Genomic DNA, 27,516 nt, shown 5'->3' with positions numbered 1-27,516 from the left:
CACATATGGAGCATCATTTAATTCTTTTCTTGCAGCATCTGCTGTGTAAATTCACACTGGAGAGAATTGGCAGAGTTTCACATCAGTCCTAACCATTACGTTCTTCTGCACTGCTTTTGTTCAAGTTACTTACGCAGAAGTTGTGGAAGTTATTTATGCAGACTTTTATTTTACAATCTTTCAGCAGAATTTAATATTAAATGTGATTGGCCAGTTGAAGACTACTACAGGTTATAATCTCAAACCATACTCCCTATATAAGTACACTATATATTAAATAATATATACCCTTCTACACTAAATTATGCTATTATGGTCAACATTGTGGTGACAATTCTCATACAAAACAAACCTATGAATGAATGAATGAATGAATGAATGAATGAATGAGTGAATATATATAGACATGAAGGTGGGGCTAATGAGGTAAAAATTGTTCCACCACATGAGGGAGCTATGGTGTAATTTGTCTGAGACTAGCAAGAACCATTAAAAAAAAGGCTTCTATTGTTTAATCATATTTTATTTTTAATTTCAGACATGGTAAACATGGTAAAGGCACATAAAGGAGTCCTAATGAACACACGATGTAAGCAGATAAATACAGCTGTCCAGGTAATTCAGCATGAACCATACAATACAGGTGAATAATACATTGAATATGAATACACACAATACACTCCTAATTGTAGGAGTTTATGAAGAGAGAAAACGCTGTACACAGATGACATTTACAACCTTCTATTGTAAATAGCAGCATTGTACATTCATAAAGGTGACACATTTACAACAAATAACATTAATAATAAAATAACCAACATGAAACTCCTAATGAAAACTGCAGAGCTGATTTGACATGTATGTATAGGTCACCTCAGTGTAAATAATTTTACATTACATAGCAAATTTGCACAGAGAAACTCAATAGTTTGGTATGGAATCAATCAGCAAGGTCCAAATATGGGAAGAGATAAATCATATAATCATAAAGTTATCACAGAGTAAGATGTTTACATGGTTCGTCTCGGCTGTTTTTCAGCACATGCTGAACATTCCTAGTATTGCTTAATATAAAGATGTCTGCTTTTGGACTCATACAAATTAAAGTCATCCTTCATATAAACCAACATTAATGAGCATCAGGAGTGCTCGGAAAGAATGGTATTTGCTTAAGCTGACATGGTTTGGGGGGTAATATTCCAAGCTGATTGTTATTGGATGCAGTCCAAAGTAAGAGGTCAAGAATGAAAAACTAGAGCAAGCCACGGCCACACACGCTAACCGACTCTGACGGATGGGCTTTGTCATACAACTAATCCAGAATATGAAAACAGAGAAAAGGTATATCTTTGCTTAACTAGGCATGTTTCTCAACTAGATCGAAGAAGCACGCAAACACACACATTTGTCTCCTGACATAATTAAAAATACAGCTAATGGATGTTATTCCTACAGTTAAATCTTACCCTAATTTTAACTTAACTTTAAACTTTAGTAACCAAAAAAAAAAACATTTTTTGTAACTTTTGTTAAGTTCTTTTTTTGGAACTTTTGTAGCTGGAATTTTTGAAACACAAAATAAAACCTTGTGGGGACCAGCCAAATGTCCCCACAAAGCCAAAACAGTCAGATCTGTGTGTCCTTGTGGGGACCTGGTTAGAGTTTCCACTGGATCAAAAGTGTTGTATAGGCCCATTCTTTTGATCAATTAATAAAATACACACACACACACACACACACACACACACACACACACACACACACACACACACACACACACTCTGTCCTGCAGAGCTGCATCCTACCAGAAGCATGGTTGACAAACAACTCAGACATATGCCCCCCACCACCCACCAACTTTTGAAGAGGTCAGTTGATAATAACTACAAAATAGAACTAAATTTAGCATCTACTTTCTTTTTGATCCCAGCATGCTTTCAACAATTTTATTGGCAATAATATCTACTGATCAAGATTATGCCAAGAAAACACACACACACACACACACACACACACACACACACACACACACACACACACACACAAGCAAAGACCCATAATATTTTACAACCTCCATAAAAGGTCTATGAGACCTACCCAAGCATCGGGAGTGATGACTACAGTATTTACAACACATAAACCTTCTATTGGCTTCTGATAATAATTCAAACACAGCATATGTTGGAGATACATTAACATGTTAGAACATCTACAGAGTTCACTAAACATGATGTACACACCTGCATAAAGAAAACTGAACCTTCAATTCATGACATGAGGAAGTGCGATTGGAGCAGACAGTGTTTTGTTTGGATGTATGTGTATTCAAGTATTATCAGGAGCATAAAAGTACAAAAAAAAAAAATAAAAAGCCTATAATTAATACTACTGTACACATATTTTACACATATATTATGCACACCTTTTTGTAACAGATAATACTGCGGGGAAGGTTTAGAGAAGAGATGTACAATATGTAGGAATGTATAACTCGACAAATCTTTGTTCTGTCCATATATTTGTTTGATAAAAATAAGAAAGAAGATTTTCTTTATAGTCTGGGCCAAAGTTTCTACAATCGCTTCAGATCTGTATCTTTCCTTATGATCTTAATCAATTCCCAGAGAAATCGTTTCTCCGCTCTTCTTTCTATAATTCGTGTGTACACAACATTCACAAATCATCCACAGATTTTGAGGGGAAAAAAAAAACATCTTCCCTAAACATGGCTTTCAAATTTATAACAATTTCCACAATCCATATAAAGATTTACAAAGCTTGTCCTTGATCAGGGTTTAGGCAGCTGGCCTTCGTACCGTTTCTTTCAACTTTTCCAACAATACATATGGAATTGAATGAAATCCAGCCATATCACCTTCACTTTTTTATGAAATCAGAACATAGTCAGTCAGGTTCTATTTTCAGATGTTGTCCCAGTTTTCACATTTTTGGACATAGTTTTTATTAACTTTGAATGTACGTGCGAGTTGTGAAGTCACTAATGTGGGTCACCTTGATTTTGTTTCCAATGTTTTGGATCCTCAAGACTGCACAGTTCCAGGTCTTGTCTTACTGAAGCTCAGCTCATCATTACATCTGAAGTAGGGTATGTTTTGTACACCTTGTGTATCCATCCTGTATACTGGGCCACGCTGACGAAGATACCTGGCCTGTTGTGTCGGGCACATCCTCTGCCATGGATGCTCACTCCCACTATAACCTTACTGTCCTTTTCCTGACACACCAGTGGTCCACCGTAGTCTTTCTGTTGAAGTGACAATAAAGATGCATTAAAAAAGGAGCAGTTATTAATAATATATGATTTTTTTCCCCTATAAGTCTGGCAAATGTGTCTAGTAGACAATATCAGAAAGTAATTTTGCAGTAAGGCTGCATCACATTATAGCTGGGGGGAACGGTGGCTTAGTGGTTAGCACGTTCGCCTCACACCTCCAGGGTTGGGGGTTCGATTCCCACCTCCGCCTTGTGTGTGTGGAGTTTGCATGTTCTCCCCGTGCCTCGGGGTTTCCTCCGGGTACTCCGGTTTCCTCCCCCGGTCCAAAGACATGCATGGTAGGTTGATTGGCATCTCTGGAAAATTGTCCGTAGTGTGTGATTGCGTGAGTGAATGAGAGTGTGTGTGCCCTGCGATGGGTTGGCACTCCATCCAGGGTGTATCCTGCCTTGATGCCCAATGACGCCTGAGACACAGGCTCCCGTGACCCGAGGTAGTTCGGATAAGCGGTAGAAAATGAGTGCGTGAGTGAGCATTATAGCTATTAGCTAATACAATACAAATACATACACTCATTATCATTTCGTTAGTATTTTTACCGTTATCATATTAATGTTTTGATAAATCCATTCATCCTTCCATTTCCTACACCAATTGTGCACAGGGTCGTAGGGAACCCAGAGCTTGCCCAGGGGACACTCTGATTGGAGTGCCAAACCTCCCCAAGGCAAAATCAAACACATGCTCACACATCCAAGATAATTTTGACATGCCAATCAGCCAACATCACATGTCTTCAGACTTGGAGAGAAAGCCTGAGTACCCAGAAACCTCCAATGCACAAGAAGAACATGCAAACTCCACATACACATCCGAAGGCAAGAAATACATGAAAAACATGCTAACTATTAAACCAACATGTTTGAAAAATTATGTTTTATTATCCCAAAGTTTCATCACTGATTTATTTCATCACCAGAGCCTGTAAATTTGAATCTCTTGCTTCATATTCCAAAAATAAAACATTGTATTAACACACACACACACACACACACACACACATATGTATATATATATATATATATATATATATATATATATATATATATATATATATATATATAAACATTCTGATACTGTACATAAAAAGCAAAAAATATATAAAATTAAATCAGCCTGTTCAGATATGGCTGTACATATGATATCCTATAGTGTGTGAATCTTCTCACCTCACACACTCCTTCATCTCTCTTCCCGCCAGCGCACACTTTAGCATCAGTGATTTGTAGCGTTCCTCTGTGTAATTGTTGGCAGCGTTCATTGCTAACAATGGGCAGCTGAACACTCTTAAGTGTGCCTTCATGTCCCGTGCCTAGAAGATTATAGTTCTCATTATTACACTATACTTTTATTGCACTGTGATAACGAAGCTCTGTGAAAACCTGGCACTGATTTGTGCAATGTAAGATAATATGCACCTTTAGTTTCCCCCCAGCCGTACGTTGAACACACAGTGCCTTCTGCAATGGTACAGCCAGCCACAGGCAGCTGAATTGTCCTCACGTGCTCGGCGATGGGAGCACCTCTGAGATACAGAGCAGAAAATAGAGAAACAGCGATGACATTTAACTCACTGCACTATGAAAAACTGCAATTCACACACATGTTATGTAAGTGTGGGATCAATGATGAAAGCCCATACCAAGATAACATAACCATATAACCATACTTCTATAATAAATACAGCATGTCTACATGAATATTTACTATACTAACATTCTGATAAAGAGCTGAATTGTATTCATAAATTACACCAGCTATCATACTGTTTAATGGCACAACACAGATTAATACGACTAAAGTGACATACAATATGCTTTATTTTAGCATGTTTCTACATCTAGATCACTAGATTTCTCATAATAACCCATTGGTGATTATTTCCACATACAATTATTCTTTGTATATTTACTTATTGATTATAATGTATAAATTATATAAATTATGCATACCACATTAAAAGGAACACCAGTCAACTGGCTCATTTATGCAATTATTTAATCAGCCAAACATGTGGCAGCAATGCAACACATCAAACTCATGCAACTACAGCAGCTCCATTTAATATCAAATATCAAAATGTGCAAAAATCTTAATCTCAGTGATTTTAACCATGGCACAGCTCTTGGTGCCAAATAAGCTGGTTTGAGTATCTCAGAAACTTCTGCTCTCCATGGATTATCACTCAACAGTCTTAAGAATTCACCCAATGGTGCCCAAAAACTAAAAATAAAAAAAAATACATAAATAAACCTGTTATGTGGCCGTAAATGCCTCGTTGCTGAGAGAGGTCAGAGCTGAATGACTGACTGTTTTAAGCTGACAGGAAGGCTATAATAACTCAGCTATCTGACTTGCTTGTCAGAATGTGCAGCAGGTTAAAAACTATAAAGCTAACTATCGAAGGAAAGCACAAGAAAATAAAATGTAAATTAAAAAATTGAATTGTTTGCTTGATTGTTTTTATTTTTACATGATTGGTTTGGTGGGTCTTACTGTGCCAGTTGTATCAGGGCGAGTCCTGAGCCTTCGGGGCCACAGACAACGTGAGCAATCCTCCTTTCCTGCTTGCTCCAATTGTTTTCTCCAGACTCATTCAGATGCGCAGAACCAAGCAACACGCTGTACTCAGACAGATCAGGAACACTAAGAAAGACAAAGATCACTGGTAAATGTTTGCCTTATAATCCTTCCTTTTTATTATTATTATTATTATTATTATTTATTTATTTATTTATTTATTTATATTTTGGTATTTTTTATTTATTATTTTTTTATAAATGTATTATATTTTTGTAAATAAACTAAAGAAATTCCATCCCTGATTCTCTGCCTTTTATCTCTTTACACTGAGATCTTGTGAGAACATACATTTATGGCAGTGGTCTAATATTTTTAGTCTTAAAAGCATCAGTAGCTATGATTTGTTATGTTAGACATGTAAGACAAATCGTGTGAGATCTGTAGAAAGACCCTTCTGACCTCTGCAAATGTAGAGGTCAAACTGAGGGCGTGACATTGCTTATGTAAAGCGACTGCAGATAAATTACCATGAAGAGAAGCACTCTCTGTCCGTCAGCACCCACTCCTCACGGATCAGCGAGCCTCCGCATGAGTGAGAAGCCCTGAACACACAGACCATGAACACTCTCAACATCGCTGAATATAACCGTCACACTTTATAAACCACAGATGACCCAGGCAGATATTTACATCATGCTTTTTCACATTTAGCACAGATACACTGCTAAGTGTGTTTAGCAGGGAATTTCTAGCGAATTCAAACCGCCATGGTGCGACAGTTCAAGTACAAATGACACGTGTAATGACACATTGTGTAAAAACAACATTTAGACTTTTATTCCTGCAAATTTTACTGTCAACTTTAGCAAGTGCTAACGCTATGTAGAAAGAAATCAGCATTGTTACCCACCCTTTCTGAATGCTGACCATCCAACTGCCCTCTTTAATAGGAAAGGGGCCACCGCCTACTATCCTCACTTGCTTATGGACAAAACAGGACGTGATCGAGGTTTCAGCTACAATTCAAAAAGAAATATTATTTTTCCATACTCTGAAAAGCTCTTATACTATTTACGACTAGGACCAAATCATAATAATGCTGCATAAGTACCTTTTCGTAGTCCACTGCTCTGTATTTCACCTAAAAAAAAGAAAAAAAAAACAGGGTACAAGAAAATTACTCCAGGTTTCATTTCATAATTAGCTAGCCCAAGATGTTCAATGTGAGATAAACTAATGAGCGTATCTACACACTGTTTACAGTGTAACTTGAGAGAACATTTGTGTGAGGTCTACTGCATCCACTTAACCTGCATGTGGGACTGTTTTGGCTACATGATGATTGAGCAAGAATTATAAACCCCTCTGTGAAGCACCTTCGCTCTGTATGAGAGATGGACAAAGAGAGAAAGACATACCCAGTGCTGAAAGGCAGTCCAGACCAAATGGACTTTACCTCCTTTAATCAAAAGTGTATGTGAATGTAATCATGGACCATAAGTGTAAGTCAAATAAACACCATGTCAGTGTCACGATGCTGTCATGAGTTACTGTTACCACCTTGGAATGTTTATATATTAAGGAATGACATGTAATACCACTTTTTTTAACCCATTTATAGGTGCATTTATTGTTCGTGAACAATGCTACGTTATCGCTTATGTTATAACGGATATAAACAGTCACTCTGTCACCAGCCTCCCATACAGTATCTCTCAGTCTCATACCAATTAATAAGCAGTTTGTCATGTTACCAAATCATCTATCCTGAAGACATTCTAATGTCAGGAAACTTAAAGTACCGTTAAAAAAAAATGTTAAATAAAGGTTTATTAAAGAAAACTTCACCGGATCAACAATTACACACATTTGCACATCCCTTTATGATATATTACAAATGATAGCTTATTGGAACAAGCATATAAATAGAAACCTGTCATCCGACCTGGAAAATGCTTCAAGAGCTTCCCTTCTAGAAATTTAATCAGTACCTTCTAACCAATCAGATTTGATTATACAACAGCATTGTAGCATGATCAATGTCAAGACTGTAGATCTGAAAAGTCTATAGAATGTCATCGTAATGTTTAATTAGGATGACGCAATGGCTTAAATGAGTCATATGTTAAGTATCAGAGATACTAGTTTGGAGATACATTATCCAAGCTTATCCAAGCTTTTCTCTGTCCAGTTACAAAGCTACAAGGAATTTTTAGCAGAAAGAGCACACACAAATACACACATACACACATCTATCCAACGCTGACCTCATTCTCACTCTCATTCATTTTCTACCGCTTATCCGAACTACCTCGGGTCACGGGGAGCCTGTGCCTATCTCAGGCATCATCGGGCATCAATGCAACCACTAAGCCACCGTGCCCCCCCAACGCTGACCTAATGTCTGCAATTGTTACATCATATGAAGCTTGTTTGTTACTTGGGATTTTTACTATTTACTTTACTGATTTTTTATTTTATTTTATTTTTTTAACTGCTGATGCTTATTATTTTCCATTTTATTGCTTTTGACAAGTCTGAACGTTTAGTTAGATGCTAAAATTACTCAGTCATGTCTCATGTCTAAAATGTAATAAATTGTTATTAAATGATGGATTTCAGTCACATATTACACTCGAGAATGTCTGAAGGGAATTGTTTCTCAGGGAACTGTTAAACAAACACTTGCAGATATGAATGATTACAGGAATAATGTACTAGGTAGCAGGAGCATGATGAATACAGTATCTCCTAGCAGAAAGGAAAAGCTTATGGACAAATGGTAAAATAATTCCAAGTCGGCTCAGGTCCTCAGGTCGCATAGTAAATTCAATCTGTTATTAGCTGAAACATTCGAATTTACACACGTCCAGTGCGATTTTAATAAAGAATAAAAAACGCTACTGAGGTGGTTAGGAACATTTACATTTACAGCATTTAGCAGACACCCTTATCCAGAGCGAATTACATTTTATCTCATTTTTTTTTTTATACAACTGAGCAATTGAGGGTTAAGGGTCTTGCTCAGGAGCCCAGAAGTGTCAGCTTGGTGGACGTATTAATCAAACTCACAACCTTCCGATTGGTAGTCCAACACCTTAACCACTAGGCTACCACATCCCTGGAACATGATACGTTTATGTTTAAGTTTATAGTGATAAACGTGTACTTGTATGAGTTTGTAGTTATAATATCAGCTTGATGGAATTTCTGGACACATCGTGTATGAAGAATCGAATGATAAAAGATAAAGATATTTTTGTAAAAGGTGTTTTTAAACAAACTCTAAATTTGGCTGAGAAATTGTACATTGTTACACAAGAGAAAATACTGTGTGTTGCATAAGTATTCACACCCAATGAAGTTTTTTCACATTTTGTAGTGTTACAACTGGAACTCAGATACACTTATTAATGGTGATTATGTATGTTGTGAATCTGCTGATTTATGGCGTTCACACCAATGATGCTGTGTACTTTCGCAATCACAGGCTTCACTTTTCTTTGATGTTGCATACAATATAGATTTGTGTGTGTGTGTGTGTGTGTGTGTGAGAGAGTGACTCACAGCGCTTGACTGTGCAGTAATCCCAGGGGATGAGGGAGCTGTTGGTGTAGCACCATGGCCCATGTTTGTCCTTGTCTGGATTCCTGCAGAAATTACCTTCCAGTTCATCACTCTGGGTCAGCATGTCTTGCGCTTTCCTGAAAAGCGGAGGATTAGAAAATATTCACATATTACCATAACGGACATAAGATTTCATCAAATCTAAACCCCGAGGCAATATCCTGTACCCACAGTAATATGGAGCAGTGATGTTAAGGGAATTTACAATACAATCAAAAATTGACACCCAACTCATTCGTCATTCACCTGACGCTTTGTAATCAGAACATACGCGTAAGTGTTAAATTGCTTGTGAGCCCTTTCTTCTTCCCCACCCTGTGCTATACAGCTGTGCGGTTTGTTCGTCTCCAGAGACACGAAGAAGCATTTGGCTTCAACATTAATCGTGACACGACCCCTTTCTCTCAGCTCTCCCACATTAATAGCCAGGGTTCCTCCACATTCAGGGAATACCATAGTGTCAAAACACTACAAATTTTCCAGCAGGAATTCCATAGGAGCGAAGAAATCCAAATGGTACAAAGACAGACCCAGGGCTGAGGAGTTGGATGATTGGAAGAATTCCAACCAGGTTCCTCTGTTCAGATCAAAATGACCCATTTAAAATGTTCCTTAAAGGTGAGACAATGCTGAAATCAAAATGACAGTTTTCTTTAACGGAAATGAAAAAGCGCTTCACGTCTATCACCTTTATATAGCTATAATATAAGGTTTACGTTCATGTTATTATGGACTGAAGGAAATAAGGTGAAATTAAGGTTTTTAAAATTTTCATATTTATTGTTTAAGTTGCTAATACCGGGGGGGTCACGGTGGCTTAGTGGTTAGCACGTTCGCCTCACACCTCCAGGGTTGGGGGTTCGATTCCCGCCTCCGCCTTGTGTGTGTGGAGTTTGCATGTTCTCCCCGTGCCTCGGGGGTTTCCTCCGGGTACTCCGGTTTCCTCCCCCGGTCCAAAGACATGCATGGTAGGTTGATTGGCATCTCTGGAAAATTGTCCGTAGTGTGTGATTGCGTGAGTGAATGAGAGTGTGTGTGTGCCCTGCGATGGGTTGGCACTCCGTCTAGGGTGTATCCTGCCTTGATGCCCGATGACGCCTGAGATTGAGATTCAGGCACAGGCTCCCCGTGACCCGAGGTAGTTCGGATAAGCGGTAGAAAATGAATGAATGAAGTTGCTAATACCTGAAATGACAAAACTATGTAGACATGAAAGCTAACAGTATAAAAATACAATTATCCTTCTATATCGTAATGAGACGCCTACTGCTAAGTAGTGAGGGTTAATCTTAAGTTCTCACACCTACACACCTGAGTGACCTTTGACCTAGCCGTGATGTCTCACAGAGTGCAGGTCAAATTAAGAACTAGACCCGCTTTGATGTGCGTATGGCAAGACGTCTGAGTAAGGACCGGGCATAGAGAGGTCAGAGGTCAGACCTAAAGCTTGCTGTTCCAGCTGCAAAAGCCTGTTGTTAATTCTTGGAGAATTAAGTCACCCTGACTGCTGCACACTGCCATCAATTAGAACACTCTCAGAAAGGGGTTTCTCCACTAAACCATGTTTTTCTTCCACAAAAAAACTGCAAGGAGCTTATTTTCTCAAGCAAGACAAATACACCCTGGCAATCCAGCAACCCCTGTGCTTTGTTTCATTGCCTTAGCGAGGTTGTGCGAAAGCACGGGGGGAGCGAACTTTGACCTGGAACTTGTTCATGAAAACAAGGAAGTTATTTAACGCCACACATTTCTGGGTCAGGGTGGACAACAGAAACATCACTGCACTGTTTCAATTGGGGAGACACACACACACACACACACTCATACGCACTCGTTTTTCTTTTCTTTGGAAACCTACAACTCACGCCAATCTTAATCTCCGTAACAAAAAGCAATCTAGCACGTTTACATGTGCATATGTCAAACAAATATTCAAGCAATGTAGAAGTAAAAAATATCAGTACATGTGAAATAAACATGCTAGTTTTAATCAAACTAAAGCAAAAATGTGTTTATAGACACTGTGTTTTAGGAATGTAAAGATTTATGAGTTATCCAGGACACTGCAATCCGTCATAAGAAAACGATGTGTCCACCTTTGCTTTTTACAAATCAAAAGTCCATTTTTAAACTAAAGGCTTTCTGGTTTCACGCTGGTTTCACTTTCGATATATTAATATATAACCTAAAATGGTATTTGTGGTATATTTTATATAATAATAATAATAATAATAATAATAATAATAATAATAATAATAATAATAATACACAAAATAAAATTAAATATATAATATATAATAATAATAATAATAATAATAATAATAATAATAATAATAATAATAATAATAATCAATAAAATTATTAAATAAAATACATAAATAAAATAATAATTATTTTATAATAATAAATAATTGTATTTTTTTTTTTTTTACAAATGTTCTTTCTTTCTTTCTTTCTTTCTTTCTTTCTTTCAGCGTATTACCATCCTTATACCCATTTTCCCCAAATGCATCAAATGCATGCATGCCCGCAAAGACAAACATTTCTTATACATGTAACCCTGCACATGGGAATGTGTCCTGCATGTTTACTGCCATTTTTCATTACAGCTTCTCCATTGACATTTGTGTGGTCACATTGAGCTTAAAAATCAAATCCCAGAAACGTGTGGGTGTGAGCTATTTCTGCTATCCTATTAATTTTGCTACCAAGATTTACCCTTGAACCACAAAGATAAATAGATCATTCAAGCAGCACACAGAATCAAGGGACTGTCCTTGAAATCCCGCAATGCATGAAGTGTTAATACGACTTGAATCCGTGTCCATGGAAACTAAATAGCTGAAAGGATGTGCTGCATGAACATCAATATATTTTGTAGTGTCTTACTGTAAGATTGGCCAGGTTTATAGAAAAGAGTTCATTGAAGAATGCATCCAGGTTCAGGAGTTTAGTGGTTAGAGGTTAGTTTTTGATGAAAGCTTGTTTTTATGGCCTGAGTGCACTCAGTATGATTGAGGGAGTGTTGCTACTGAGTTTGAGGCTTCAGGATCTCACCTCTCAGTATGGCCCATCCATGGTGCACAGGGGATGCCTGAACGAGTCTTCATCTGCCTCCCTCTGTACATCTCGCCACTTCCTGTGTAACACTCTGAAGATAAAAATACAGGAATGTGGTTATACAGACCTGTCAATCATAACTTCAAATGGAATATAAATATTGTGTAGCTGTAGGTTGTTTCTGTAACAGTGCCACTGAAGAGACTATATATATATGAACTAGTCACCATAATACACACTGTTATTACTGTTTCACTGCAATAATAACAATAACAAAGTATTTTAAACACGTGCAATAACAGAAATTTTGAAAAATGTGCAATACCACTTATGTGCAATATGTCATCAGTGTAACCACTACTCTTTTTATATATTTTTGTTTTTTGTATATTATGTATATTATATTATGTCTTTGTTATATATATATATATATATATATATATATATATATATATATATATATATATATATATATATAACAAAGACATAATATTATATATATATATATATATATATATATATATATATATATATATATATATATATATATATATATATATATATATATATAGTTTTATTTATTTATTTATTTATTTTTGCTGCTGTAACAGAAATTGCCCCATTGTGGGACGAATAAAGGTCTATCTTATCTTATCTTATCTTATCTTATCTTATCTTAGTATGTTATATTCATAAGCACAGTACATTTTCAGTATTGCCATTTTACTAATTTTCCCAGTTTTCCCAAGTTATGAAATGTGTCCACATGGTACTGTATATATTATTCATTCATTGATCTGAGGATGCAAAGAATAATAATAAAAAAAATTCAGAAAAGAAGTTTCTTTAGCTGAACGTCTTCTGTCATTTTTAATAAACATTTTTTATCAATTTTGTTTCAGCATTTACCTTGACAGAATAGTTAAAGCAGGAAATTTGAGTACTGGCTATATTGTTTCTGATGGGGGAAAGGGACGGGGCTTCCAGGGGTTCTGTTAAAATCAGGGAGATCAAAACACTTACGTGATCGTTCCAAATGTTGATCGACTCATCTGCTGAAATTACTGGGGGATTTTACAAGACTGTTTTATTTTTTGTGTATTTTTAAATGATATTCAATGTTTTTCAGTGACTCATACAAACATAACCAAAGTTAAAATGCATGGCTTTCTATGGAAAATGAGTAAAGGTTTGGTGCATCTGGGTTCTATAAATCTTGCACTATGTATGTCAACGTTACTATAACAATAATAATAATATACATGCAAAGACAATACATCCAATATGTTTACACAAGAGTTAAACAATGAGCTAACAGTGCTTACAGAAAAGCAACAAAGCTCCATTTACCCTATATGGCCTTATCCCTGATCCTATTGTCCACAATCAGAAATGTGGCTAAATGGATTTTAGCATCAGCACCTAACCATGTCCTCCTATGCACCCGCCCTGGCATTGTAACACACTCAAAGCCGTCAGTGGTGATTAATGTCTAAGCCTTACTGTCATATTCCCACACTACCGTTCATTCCCTATGTGCATGCCTCAAACTACAGCCTATTTTAGAGGCTATGGAGATCGGACCACTGGGAGCAGTCTGCACGAATGCCAAACCTCGGTAATGGAAGAATGAGAGTATCTCAGAAAATGCTGCATTACAAGCGAACAGTTTATGTTTCATGAGGACAAATGAGCCCAAAAGAGCAAGTGCTATCAAAAGCAAAAAAAAAAATAAAATAAAAAAAGACCAGCAATTTTTATACTAAAGCCGTGTAACCTTCTTGGAAAGACAACAATCCCAATGTTGAGGAAAATTAGTGAAACAGCTTGATTTCTTTTCCAATCACATATAATGAGCACATCGGTCTATAAACCGAAGCCTCATTAGTGCTACATGGAAGAAAACAATAAATTGTAAATGGCAAATATACTGCTTCATTTCTGATGAAATAAAAAGTAAATAAAAAGAAAAAAAGAAAAAAAACAACCTTTAATTTTAGGATGACAATAATATTATATTGAATACAATAAAATTGTGCTTTGCAAAAATCTGGACTGCTCATTTGTATATCTCAGACTTACATATTAGCGCTGAAAAGGTCAGTATGGCCATGACTCTAGTAAAAAGTACTTTTTACTACTTCTGAAAAAGCCTCTAATCCCCCATTCTCCAACCCCCATATTGCCTCAGATCAGCTTACACCATTAGAGTTTCATCACCCACTTCTGCATATGGACTAACCAAATTGTACTCTGTAACTCCATTCCACTTTTGCACCTTTGTTCACTGTACTGTCTTCATTACTCTAATCCAAGTCTCCAGACTCATGTACACACATCACAGGTCAAACATCACAGGATTTTTAATGCCACCTGAAGGCATTGTCTCTTTGTACTCTACACCTTCAGGTAACTTGCCTCTGGTTATATGCTAACTGCATTTCCTTGTAATTTAACTCTGATCAATAACAAATAAGTGAATCTAATCTAATCATGACCACCTACATTTATAGACCAACTATATTTAGAAGCCTTTATTATCACCGCACGTGCATTAATCCTTTTCTTCACATATCCCAGCTTTGGAAGAAAGAGTCTGGGGTATGATACAGCACCCCTGGTGCAGAGAGGATTATGGGCCTTGCTCAAGATCCCAACAGTAGCAGATTTGAGGTGTTGGATCTTGAATCATAACCTTGCGTTAGACAATGTAGAGCCGTAATCATTTGAGCCGCCAATGCCTTACTATATTTTATCACTCCTTACTACTGTATTATAAACAATATCCTGGAATATATTTTTAAAAACAGGAATCCATTAACATCTAATACACCTTGCTTTGAAAACACTTTGTCATTGTGTTTTTGTGCGTCAATGTTTGTTTTTTAGTTTGAAACTGATGAAGAGATATGAGGAAAGACAGAATTTTGAATAAACCGTTTGCAACCTACAAGATTTGGAAGCTTGTGTCCAGAAAAGTGTACACAAGATTTCAGACTGAAGCTGACAGTTATGGTATATGTTGATAACAAGTGACAAATGATGTTTTGTGCAAACCTAAGCACTGTATATATACATCAGGTACCTTGTAAAGCAATGCTGATTTAGAAGTAGGTTGGGACTATTGGCAAAATACAATATAAAATAGTGCACTGAATGTAACCTGCAGCTCACCGTCAGGTTCAGCTGTTATTGCTTCACAGCCTGGGATGCTAGTGCAAAAGACCCAAGGTACGTTAGGGTCCATAGTGAAGCACCATGGGGCATCACGTCCATCAGGATTCCTGCAGTAGTTCTCCCTCAGGTCTCTGCAATGCAAACATACATACAATAATGTATAACACTATATAGATTTGGCTACCGTAATGGATTTTATTTGACTGTACCATCGGTCTGCTCCAGACAAATAAGCAGAATTTGAAAAAGTGTCGTGAGTTGTGGTTTGCGAACAAGTCAGCTATTTGAGCCAGTTCTTCTAGATGAATGTTGAGAGCTGAGGTAAGTGAGAACTTTTATTTTTTTTTCCAACATCTGAGCTGTTCATTAGTGTGAAGAGTGGGATGTGTGTTTGACTCAGCTGTGCGTATGAGGCAGCGTGATGGAAGATCCGCTGAACTACTGCTTGTTAAAGAGATACTGCATGGAGTCGGTGGATTACTGAAGGTGACCGGTTATCAAGATAAATAGAAATAAATCTTCATAATGAAGCACAGACACAGTAGGCAAGATATAATTAATTCAGGAATGCTTGATGTATTTATCATTGCACATTGCTGATTTTAATAATTGTCTGGTTTATGTTACAGCACATCAACAAGCTATTTGGGAATTGAAAAAAAAGTCACGTCTTATTGGTGATCTGAGCTAAATTATTTGACTCGCTAAAAAAAATCACAATCGCTAAGCATTAAATGAAAATAAATGTAAAGATCAGCAATGCAAGAAATATTATGTTGTGTTGCGATCGATGTATTTAATTTGTCATGGAGTAGCTGAATTAAAGGAGCGTTTAGTGATATTTAGAGCCCTCTGCTGCTGGTAAGATGAATTGCATTTTAAAATAAATAAATAATAAAAAAAACCACACAATTTATGTAAAAAAAAAAAATGTAAACAATCTATTACATATAAATATTGTAAATCAGTGTATATATGGTGTGCTTGAACAAGGTATATGACTTCTTTCCATAGTGTGGAAACATACTAGCCGTACAATTATAGCCTGTGCTTTCACTCATAATTTGGTCTAAGTCAGCCACAATAATTTAGCCAGTAGTGCGTTTATGTCTGAGTCTGTTTCTTGTTGTCTGTCTTTAGAGAATGTTCAAATACAAAATGACTAATTATCTGTTTTAAAAAAGGGTTAATTTATACTTCTATAAAGGTTCACATGTGTGTTTGCATTTTGTATTTGCAATTATCCGAAAGTCAGCATGCACATCTGCACAATCTCATGTAATCATTGTGCAAATCTGTGGTGCATCAAGTAAAGGTAATTTGGCCAATAGTGCAGTGTGCAACAAATGCTCCACTAAAACCACCAAACTAATGCAAAGCAAAAGGGTGCACGTTGGAGAAATACAAAATTTTTACTTATTATACAGCCAATCATTACACAAATAGGGAAGCGGTGCTAAATTCTTGCTGATTGATAACAATACAAAATACAAACAATACAAAACTTGTTTAAGGTTCTGGGAAAAAAATGCAATTCAAAAGTAACTTTAGCATAATATTGCCTTGGGGCAATTACAGTATACAACACTGCCCACTAGAGCATGCAGTCACATTATGTTAAAGTAAGTTGCCATCTTTGACACCTATAAAATGTCTGGGTATGATGCATACACACACACACACACACACACACACACACACAGTTGGAAATTTGCTCTAAGTGTGTGTAGAGATGTTGGAGATAGTGATGTTATAGTACTAACAAAGCTATGACATATATACAGCTATTATAATGTATGCACACTGTATTTAGGAGGTGTTTTTTATAAGCACACTCACTTGCAGCGGTACTTCTGTGGTGTAAAGGAGTGCGAATGTGGAAACTGGGAATCCCATCTTTGACAAATCAAACCATCCTTGGAAACTGCCACCGTCCCACGATATCCTTCCCCATTCCCCCGGAAACATGACGTAGTCGTTTCAACATCATTGTGACTGTCAGATTCTGCAAAGGAGGAAAAACATAGAGGTGGAATGACGTAAAAGAAATCAACAAACAACCTTATTCATTGAGTATGATGAATGATGAGTCAGACTCATTGTTTCTACAACTGTTCATGTTCAAAATATAACAACAGTAGTTCTGGGTCCTTTTTTTTTCTATTTGCGTCCTGAGTGAGTCAAAGCAGCTGCTGAATGGAAAACAATAAAAACAAGCGACACTTCTGGTAAAACATCAGTCAAATATTTCTTAAACAAGCGCTTCTTAAGCCAGTTAATCCTCATTTAATCACGATCACTAAATAAATAAGTAAAAACATATTTACATTTCTATAATTTAGATCAGGGGCGTCACTAAGCATCTGCTTATCCTTATCTGGATCTGTAAATATCAGTGTTGTTTGTTCTGTATGGCTTAAACTGGAAAGGGTGAAGTTTTTGGAAAGCACTGAAGAAATCTGTTTCTGATCCTTCCTTAACCTCATATCACTCAAGTTCATGATTGGTCTAAATATGTACAAGGGATTGTTTTTGTTTTTAATCTTACTGTAATCCCATTTGAGCAATTATTATTTCGGTTTGTATCTAGCCATGATGTATTCTAATCATGTTCTCTTTGTAAATGTAAACTATTTGAGTAATTTAAACTAAGGCACAATTACTGAATGCAGTAATCGCATTACATTTTAATAAACGTTTGATGTTAGTATTGTCCCACACGCTTCATAGCTTATACCGATCATGCTAAGCTTCACATATCACTGTATGAATATATACTGACTTGCTGGCTCCCAGTTCTGACCCACACCTTTAGAATCTGCCCAGTGAAGCTTACTGATAAGCTTTCTATAAAAAAGAAAAAACTTATTTGACATCTTTATTCCAAAAATAACGTTTTTATGTCTGGTTACATCACTAATTCTGAGGCGCACCGGCCCCGTCACATGAACGCCAAATTCGCTCTCTTTAATTAGAACCTCGTATGACATTCAATTCAAGCTGGTCTGCTCCTACTACATAGAGCTTTCTCATGTCATGTTAACATAATTTATTATTGCATACTCAGGCAATGTCATGTAGGTTCAGCTTCATTAGTAGCAAGGCAGAGCTGGAAAAGCAAGCTTCATGTTTAGCTGTGTTTACTGCAGAGCAACAGCCGAGGTTTAAAGAGCGTTTTCTGGCCTTAAGACCAGGGCTCAGATAGACAGGAGGTTGACTTTCCAAGTGGACCTACGCCATGTAAATCTGCACACAGATGCTCTGATCGTTTCTGCAGATCATTTCTGCATCAGTCTCCACACAGATGGGACGCACATGGCTGAAAGAACTGTGCGGAGATTTTGTAAAGAGAGAGATGTAAGGAGATTCTACAAGTTGTAGATCCACAGTGTCTGAGAGAACTAGTAAATCAGTTCTGTTAAAAAAAATATACGTACAGCACTGAAAGCAATTGTGATCCAAGCACGAGCGCAGTTCCATCGGGTAGTACAGTAAGTCTTTTTTTATAAAATGGAAGCCAAACCTAAGCCTGATATCCTGCTTCATTGCTTCCTAAGTCATTAAAATATGCTCAGGCAGAAGGAGAAGGAGCTGAAACAGGAAGAGGAAAAGGCGAGGAACTAAGTCTACTCATTAATGTCACCGATTACAGCACTGGATGGAAAAGCCTGTCTGAAAATGTGTGTGTGTGTGTGTTTGTGTGCAAAGCTGAAACACACACGTGTCTCGTGTCTGCAGAGCAGACACAGAGTTTACAAAGCAATCCAAAAGACAGGGCCCCGGCACCCACTCAGATAAGGCCATGCACCAGTGCGCTGATGAGGAAAAACAAATACTTGGAGAATTTGGTGAACAGCAAGAGTAAGGGAGCATAATGGAGGAAGAAGAGGGTTTTTATGGACAAACCCTCCTCTTCTCTGTTCGCCACAAACAACATTCCTGTGAGGGTCCCAAATGAGTGGGGAGCTGCAGGAAGAGGAAGCTGTAAATTTGGCAGTCTTTTTTTTTTTTGGTCTCCTTGACTTGCCTACACACACCCAGGGAGAATCTGTATATACTCACACACATTGACAATCACACTCACCACACTGTTTGACATTGCAGTACTCCCACAGAGTGTCAGGATCGGTGGTGAAGCACCAGGGTCTCTGGCGTCCGTCTGGGTTCCTGCAGAAGTTATCCTTAAGTCCTTTATCTGGGTACCTGACAGAGAGAGTAGAGTGAGCAACACTGTGCAGCCTGATTTACAACAAGCCGTCCCCACAATCACCTGCAGGCATGCTGTATCAACCAATTTGTGCTTCGGATGCAGTCAGCTTCTGTGGCATCTCTGTGAATTGCTTGGACTGTGAACCCTAAAGCCTGTAAAGCTTAAAACAACATGGCCAAAACTTGCCTCTTTGGCAGGATCGTGGAAAACGGTCACGTTTTACAGGATGCACCGTTTCCCACACTGCAAAGTACTGGGAATATACTTTATTGATTTCAAACCGTGCTGGCAGATGCCATTCCTCACTGGAATCATTTCCAATGTCCGATTAAAGAGCTCTTGTGAGTTTATCGACTCAAGGGAGCGTAGCTAAACAACTCACGTCCATTTCTCAACCCCTATCACTAAGATTTCTCAAGACTTGCTACGGGGTTAACGTTTTGCAGTATGTCAGCTTGATGTTAATTGAAAGTAATGTTGATGAATACAATGTTCGTGTAGCAATACACGAGTGCAGATTGCACACATACTGTATACAGCAGTAAGGATCACATACCAAAGTGGACATAAGCTTTCTTCCAGAACTATCCAGATTTATTTCTTGTGCATACTTCAACCAGCAGAACAGACATGTCATAATGGACTCCAGAAGTGTGATTCCCAAAGGGGTGAATAAGGATGAAACATCCATTTTCAGGTAACTTTTCATGTACAAATCATTGTTTTAAATGTCTGAACTGAGATTTTAGACATATCTTACATAGAATATTGTACATGATGTAAATATTTATTTATTTATTCATTTATACAACAAGTGCTGGTGTAGATGACAATTACAATTACTGGGAATTGCATGGTATTGCATTAACAGAATACAAGTCCTTATAGAATACGCTCTCACCAAGAGGGTTTGTACCTTTTGGGATGGAAGAGATGTTTGTGAGGTTCATCTAAATCCCAGCGCTGGCACTCTCTGCCACTCTCCGTGTGGTCCATGGGCCCGCGGTAGCTTTCTCCATTACACATCATACATTCCACTGTGGATGAGGAACATGGCTGGTAAGAATCTTAGTCTTGAGGAGCAAGCCCAAAGGAATACTCATACACACACACACACACACACACACACACACACACACACACATAGCTGAGAGACTTTAGCATGCTCAGAAACTAGAAAATTATTTTACATGGTTGTCACATTATGCAACCGAAATAAAAACAACTGATGAAGGAATGTTGCCGTCACTAAGAACACTGGATCTGGAATTAGGTTAATGTTTATTGCAATCGATCTCATGTTTTTTTCCCTCTCATCTAATATTAAGCAAATTCCTATGCGTAGCCATTAGACTGGGTCCTACATCAGGTAACACCTCACCTTAATAAGCTGAAATACCACCCATTAAGCTGTCAGTAGGTCTCCAGGGGCTGACCAGAGCTTCTAACTGATTTCAACTGATCAAAGGTTACCAAAATGAGTAATTGAAAATCTAGAGGCTTAGTCATAATGGCCCGGCGAACGTCACAGCAGAGAGAGGTCACATAAGCAGCAATGCACCCGCGAAAGCCTGTTATGACTGTTGTACTCCACTATAAAGGCTGGATCAGCATATTGGAACCAGATGTCCAGCCCTGGCCATTTTCATGAAACCTTGATTTTACATCCATCTGCGTGTGTTTCTGATTATGGGAAACTAATTTATTAACAAACCCTCCCAGTCGTATTTCAGCACAGTGCTCTGAGAATAGACAGAAGGCTGTCTCTGTTTGCCTGATCGCTATCTCCAGAGAAAGCTCTCTACATTGCACTCCGCATATTCAGCCCACATTCTCCCATGTCCTGATTTAGCGAGCAGAGTAGCACATGCAAAAAAAAAAAAAAAAGTCCTGGCTCGTGACTTCACAAGCAGAATGTCTTCTTACCTCAAAGAAGGCAATCGAAAAATCTAATCAAAGAGCAGATCAGCAGCAAATTGTTCAATGAGCTTAGAGTTTAGATACATGAACGGAAGCTTACCTTGCGAACATTGGGGAATGTTGCAGTTTTGATAACGTATGCTGGGGTTCTTGGTAAAACACCACGGTCCCGTAGTGCTATTGTCTGGGTTCCGGCACAAGTTTCCCCGAAGGTCCTTCTGCTTATGCCGCCGGGGTAAGAAGCTAAGTGTGTTTGATAGGTAAAGGAAAAGAGAATGAGGGTAAGCTCAAGGGATTCTATCGTTTCATCTGTATATTCAGGAAATAACAACCAGCTGTGCTACTGAGACTTCTGTATGTCTGTTAACACTGGAAAAGACTTCCGCTTTAAACAGATAAAAAAGAGAAAAAAAAGATAAATGGAAACAGGAAGACAGACAGCCATCCTAGAACTGATGTCACCCACTTCAAGTCCTCCTCTGCACTCCCACTCATATGAGTAAATCAAAGACCACAAAGCAGGTTCAGATCAAAAGAAGCAGAGACTCTCAGACTCAATGTGAGACAAAAAAGGGAGAAAAAAGAAGAAAATCAGCCATTTCTGTCTATAGAATATAGTTCACATATTACAGACGTCCTTTGGGATTTATAGAGAAAATAAACATTGTAAGATGCAGAAATTCTAAACTCAAAGTGATCTATCAATTAATCAGAATTTGGAATTGGTTATCAATCTAAAATTTGCTTTCCTTTACTCATAAGTGATCTGAGGGATTCCCAGACATGGGGCAGATGCCTGCTCATGAAAAAATGTAGAGGTCAACATCCTTGTGCCAGGAGGCCAGAGCAATTCTCTCAGCGGAGGTCTGAAAGTGAGCAGGCCCATAAATCTCATATAAAGTCCATACGGTCTAGTCAAAACCTGTCCACTAGAGTCAGAACCTCAACTATCCTGCAATACTAGATTGTGCTTTAAATCGGTTTTAAAGCTGTCAATGATATCAAAATGTGACAAATTATTTTGACAGTGCCTCCTTTTTCCAGTGTTCAGCTCCAAATCTGCTGAAACAGTTTCAAAGCAGGTTTTTTAACCATATAATAGTCCGTTAGGAAATATAAAAAGTTGAAGGGGAAAGAAAGTACAAGGGGAGGTGAGAATTAAAAAAAAACACCCTCAAGGTCCCTTCAAGGTAGTCGTGTTTTCATGTGTCGGCAGCTTTGTGAAGGTCTGAGACGCATAGCTCTCTTGGCACCGAGTCACAGTCTCACTATTCTCCCTAGTAAATGACAGGCAGTAAACCGATGGCTCCATGCTGTTTCAGCATCCTTAATGAACTCACCAGCCATAATGAACTCTTGGCAAATAAGCCCTACACATTAGCTATCTTATCTAAGCCTTGTGCTGCATTCTGTCAAGACTCCCACCATTGCGCCGACCCTCTGCACTAACCTTTTAAAAACAACTCCTACAACTCAGCACACTTATTTATAGAAGCGCGAGCATATAAATGCATATTTAAGTGCAGTTATTCACAAGTCTATACAGTGTTTATAGCTCGAGTTGTGTGTGATGTTATAGAACCCGTGTCTGGTGTTGAGATGATTTCTGAATCGACTTGGACTTGTTGCCATTTTTAGGAGTTTCACAAAGACTAATTTCTTCATCTGAAATAAACATAGCATAATAATTTGTGCAATACTGAAATAAAGTCAGCTAGGGGAAGTAAATTTGGCCTCTAGTGTTTCATAATTTTTGGTCACAAGCTAAACCTCACTTTCATTTAGGTTTGGTCGTGACTTGGCCTCGACCCGCTGAAGACACTTAGTCTTGATTTGATCTCAGCTAGACCTGGTGTTGGACTTGACAATGGTGGCCTTGAATATGGCCCTAGATGTTAGTGCAGTATAAGCATAAATAGACTGTATGTGAGGCATGTGAACAACAGGCATGTGAATGTCTGACTCAAGGTTTATAAAGCCGAGCTTGCTGTCAGAACTAAAGCTTTCCACAAAGCATAGCTTTCTGTCAAAATACAATTGAATTAATCATTAAATCCTCAAATCTTGAGCAGACCCTTGTGAAGTCTGTGATGCATCTGTTCCAAATGAGTGCAACTGCATTTCATTTGTCACAGAATTACAAATAACAAAGGTGTCTAATAAAGCGGGAATGAAAAAGGACTAGTGAAATCGATCCAGACACAATAAAGATTTTGAAAGATTTTAAAAAGACGGAAAAGGCGTAGACGGCGAATCTTACTGATGTTCATGTGGTGTGTTCAGATCCCAGTTCTGGCACTCAACACCACTCTCGGTCACAGATCTCCTCCCTTTGTAATTCAGGCCTGTGCCAATGATGCATTCTCTTACAAAGTCTACAAAAGAAACACAGCCAAGGTGGTCTGATAAATGAACAGTTATTTCATATCAGGCCATGTGCCACACAAACAAGGACAATAGTACTTAATTTTGTTAAGAAAAAAAAAAAGAAACAAGATTTGCTGACATAGAGGTCACAAGACAAGCTGTCAGTGCTGTGTCAACTCCTGACGTCTGCATGTCACTGTGTATACAAGTCATCCACCTTTCATCTAGCATTCTCAAAAAAAAAAAGCCTTTATAAATAAGGCCTCTAAACAGCATTAGACAGTTACATAAGCTGAAAAAAGTGGAAGAAAGTGTGTCTTTAGCGTAAAGGACCCCCATGAAAAACCAGGACCAGATGTATGTTACTAATCAAACCATATGGAACTAAATTCCTTGTCAAATTATAGCATCAGCACTGCAACTGTAATGCAAGAAAGCTTTTATACCTTTTTTTTCGTAAAGGTCAAAGCTGAAGTCAGTCTCGGCGTGGACGCCCACTGTGAGGCTGTCGAAGGAGAGTAAATGACACTTTGTGCCATTCTGATCAAACATGAAAGCTCTGGAGAGAAAGATTGCATGCAGATTAATTCATTAATCCATTCACTTGCTTTGCTAACTTATTTTTTTTTTAAATAGACAACATTTGATGAATTAAGGACCCGAGGAAGTGAGAGATAGTGTGTGTGTGTATGTGTGTGTGAGAGGGAGAGAGAGAATAAGAGAGAGAGAGAGAGAGAGAGAGAGAGAGTAACCAGCTGTTTGAGGTTAGAAACAGCTGCTACTTTTTCTACCTGACAGAATTTGTGGCACTGATATTTTAATTTCTAAATTCCTTTTCTATGCTGAATGTCTCTATAAAGTATGGCTGATATTTCCGAGCTTGCCAAGGTGCTCTTTGGCAAATGAGCCGTTACGCAAGACTTCAAAATAGGAAGTACTTGATTTGCTGATGGTGCATTTCCAGTTGTAATGTAGCTTCCAGCTCCTTCCTCTGAGCACACTGTGCAGTTTACGCTGTGCCAACTTTTTTTTTTCTTGTTTTGAGAAGGTTTTGTAGGAGAGATGCCGGATGGTGCAGACTATCCATTTTTCCATTTAGTAACAAGCCAATGTTTCATCATGGCACAAATATTTTTGCTTTGATCAAATCCACACTCTGACCTCCAAAGTCTCTCTATGGGAAAGCTGCAGGTGGTTCTCTGTATAGATTGCACATGCTTCCTTTGTATTCATAACAGTACAAGGTTAACTGCATTTATTGACCCTGACAGGCCTCCATACCTGCAGGTGAAGGGGAGTTTTCTTGAGCGGCTGCAGCGCCGCACGCACTTCCCTAAGCTCATCTTCTTGCTTTTCATCATGTATGAAGCGTCAGGCGGAGCAACCAGACGAACCCCGTCAGTCTTCTGGTAGTCCTGAAGTGCATGCCTCTTGCTTTCTGCCATATGAAACAAATTTGTCATAGATCAAATACATTTCTTAAAAAAAAAATCCTAATAATAATGATAAAGATTACACAGGACAGAGGGTATAGTAACAAGCCTGACACTAATAAGACTATAACTGATTAAGTACACTAGACATTGGCAACGTGGAGCAGAACTTGAGCCAATACAGTGTGCTTTAGTGTAAGATTAATCCAGCTTGTGTAATAAGAGGCAAGGATATCCACCATTTTCTGATTAAGTACAGTGACTCAGGTTGAGTGGATTCATTGTAAGGGCCACGTGGGAATGTGCCAAATCCTTGCCGATCAGGTAACAGAACTCCTTCAGAACCGAACCAGAGACAAACTTCCACATACATGAACAAGCTCTAGTGTCTAAGGTCATTGGACATGGTTGCAGTCCAAGTTCTTAATGGGCTGAAATAGGAGGGAATTTTTTTTTTTTTTTTTCTGTTAAAGATAAGCACACTGGACTGGTCTGTCTCTAGCCAAAACCTACCTTGAATGTTGAATGGAAATACAAGGCAGCCAGGCAAAAAAAATTCACATCTGCATCCCCATTCCAGGCAGCATTCCCCCTGGTATCAGGGTTGAACCTTTGCCCATCAACATTTGAAATTTAAATTTGAGTAAACTCCTAAGCATATTTTATATCCTTATCAATGAATATATCACCAACTACCCGAAAGCAAACATTCTTCAAATGCACTGGATTAGAGATTGACTTTTTTTATGGGATGTAAGGCACACACCACACACACACACACACGCACAGAGAGAGAGAGAGAGAGAGAGAGAGAGAGAGAGAGAGAGAGAGAGAGAGAGAGAGAGAGAGAGAGAGATGAGATTATTAAGCCACCCTGACTATTTATTATCTTGAACTTTACATCTTTGAGCTATGAGTGTGAGCAAGCTCCTTGTTTTCAGAGCCTACAGCACTTCCACTGCCTGCTAAACATAAGCGCATCTTGCTTCTTTAATTCCCAGCTCCGTGACTCATTCGTCCAGATGTTGTAAACCTAACAGGGCTGTCTAAAGCTTGCGAAACTTTATTTAACATGTAGTAAAAGTGTTCAGGCTAAAGTACGACACAGAGACAGTTCAGATCTCAGCGCCCGAAAGAGGATTTTTGCGCATCGACTCAACTCGGGCTTCATCAAGTTTACAATCTTATCTATCCTGGACTTTTCTATCCAAACTCTGGAGATGAATAATAATGCTAATAATAAACCTCGAGCTGAGAACAGTCGTGCAGCATCAAACTAACTTACCCGAGTAAAGCAGGACAGAAAGGCAAAGAAGGATCTTATAAATCCACATGGTGTAGTCGGGTAGGCTGTGATCGAAGCTGCTTAGAGGAGAAATGACGAAGTGTTTTACGCGCTGAAGCGCAGAGCTGCTGGCCGTGATGTCCACTGAGCGGAGGCTGTTGGTGATGATGATGAGGAGGATAATGATGATGATGATGATGATGATGATGGTGAGACGCGCGCTCGGAGTCCTACTCAGTGCTGTTATCCCTCCCCTCTTACTCCATCAGCCATTTAAAGCGATCCCAGCGTCCAGGATGAGGAAAGCCCCCTTTATCACAGGCACAATTTCCTGGCCAATGCTCTTAAGAGTTGAGGTTGTTGAACCGGTGCGGGAAGTTCATTTAACACGAAGCACAGTTTTACAGCTTTGTTAATGTACTGACTGGAATCGGATCAGTCTACAGAACGGGATCAAGTCCAAGTCTTCAGGTCTGTTTTAAAAAACAAGGAGCAATTCCATCATTTTTCATAGCAATTCATACCAAGTTTGGATTCCATGATGGGTTTCTGACACAACTTAAGGTATATTTGTCGTGTCTGTGCAAGGCAAACATATTTTATCCTGAATATTTTATGT

At 38.2% G+C, this 27,516-nt stretch overlaps 1 protein-coding gene across 1 annotated transcript; it reads right to left on the bottom strand.

Moving 5' to 3' along the window:
- Nucleotides 1–502: 502 nt before the first annotated feature.
- On the bottom strand, nt 503–27,121 carry hgfb (hepatocyte growth factor b). Its single transcript, XM_060878216.1, has 18 exons — nt 26,898–27,121; nt 25,461–25,617; nt 24,626–24,738; nt 24,073–24,187; nt 21,913–22,055; nt 20,809–20,929; nt 19,767–19,885; nt 17,522–17,687; nt 15,680–15,813; nt 12,503–12,596; nt 9,386–9,522; nt 6,930–6,959; nt 6,729–6,834; nt 6,346–6,420; nt 5,792–5,941; nt 4,714–4,820; nt 4,465–4,607; nt 503–3,265 (listed from the first exon to the last, which is right to left on the bottom strand). The coding sequence occupies exons 1-18, from the start codon at nt 26,944–26,946 to the stop codon at nt 3,080–3,082; spliced, it is 2,145 nt and encodes a 714-aa protein (XP_060734199.1). The 5' UTR covers nt 26,947–27,121; the 3' UTR covers nt 503–3,079.
- Nucleotides 27,122–27,516: the final 395 nt, after the last annotated feature.

The sequence above is a fragment of the Tachysurus vachellii genome, chromosome 9 (genome assembly GCF_030014155.1).
Source record: "Tachysurus vachellii isolate PV-2020 chromosome 9, HZAU_Pvac_v1, whole genome shotgun sequence".
Lineage (NCBI taxonomy): Eukaryota > Metazoa > Chordata > Actinopteri > Siluriformes > Bagridae > Tachysurus > Tachysurus vachellii.
The sequence above is the reverse complement of the archived record's forward strand: the minus strand, read 5'-3'. Positions and strand labels throughout refer to the sequence as shown.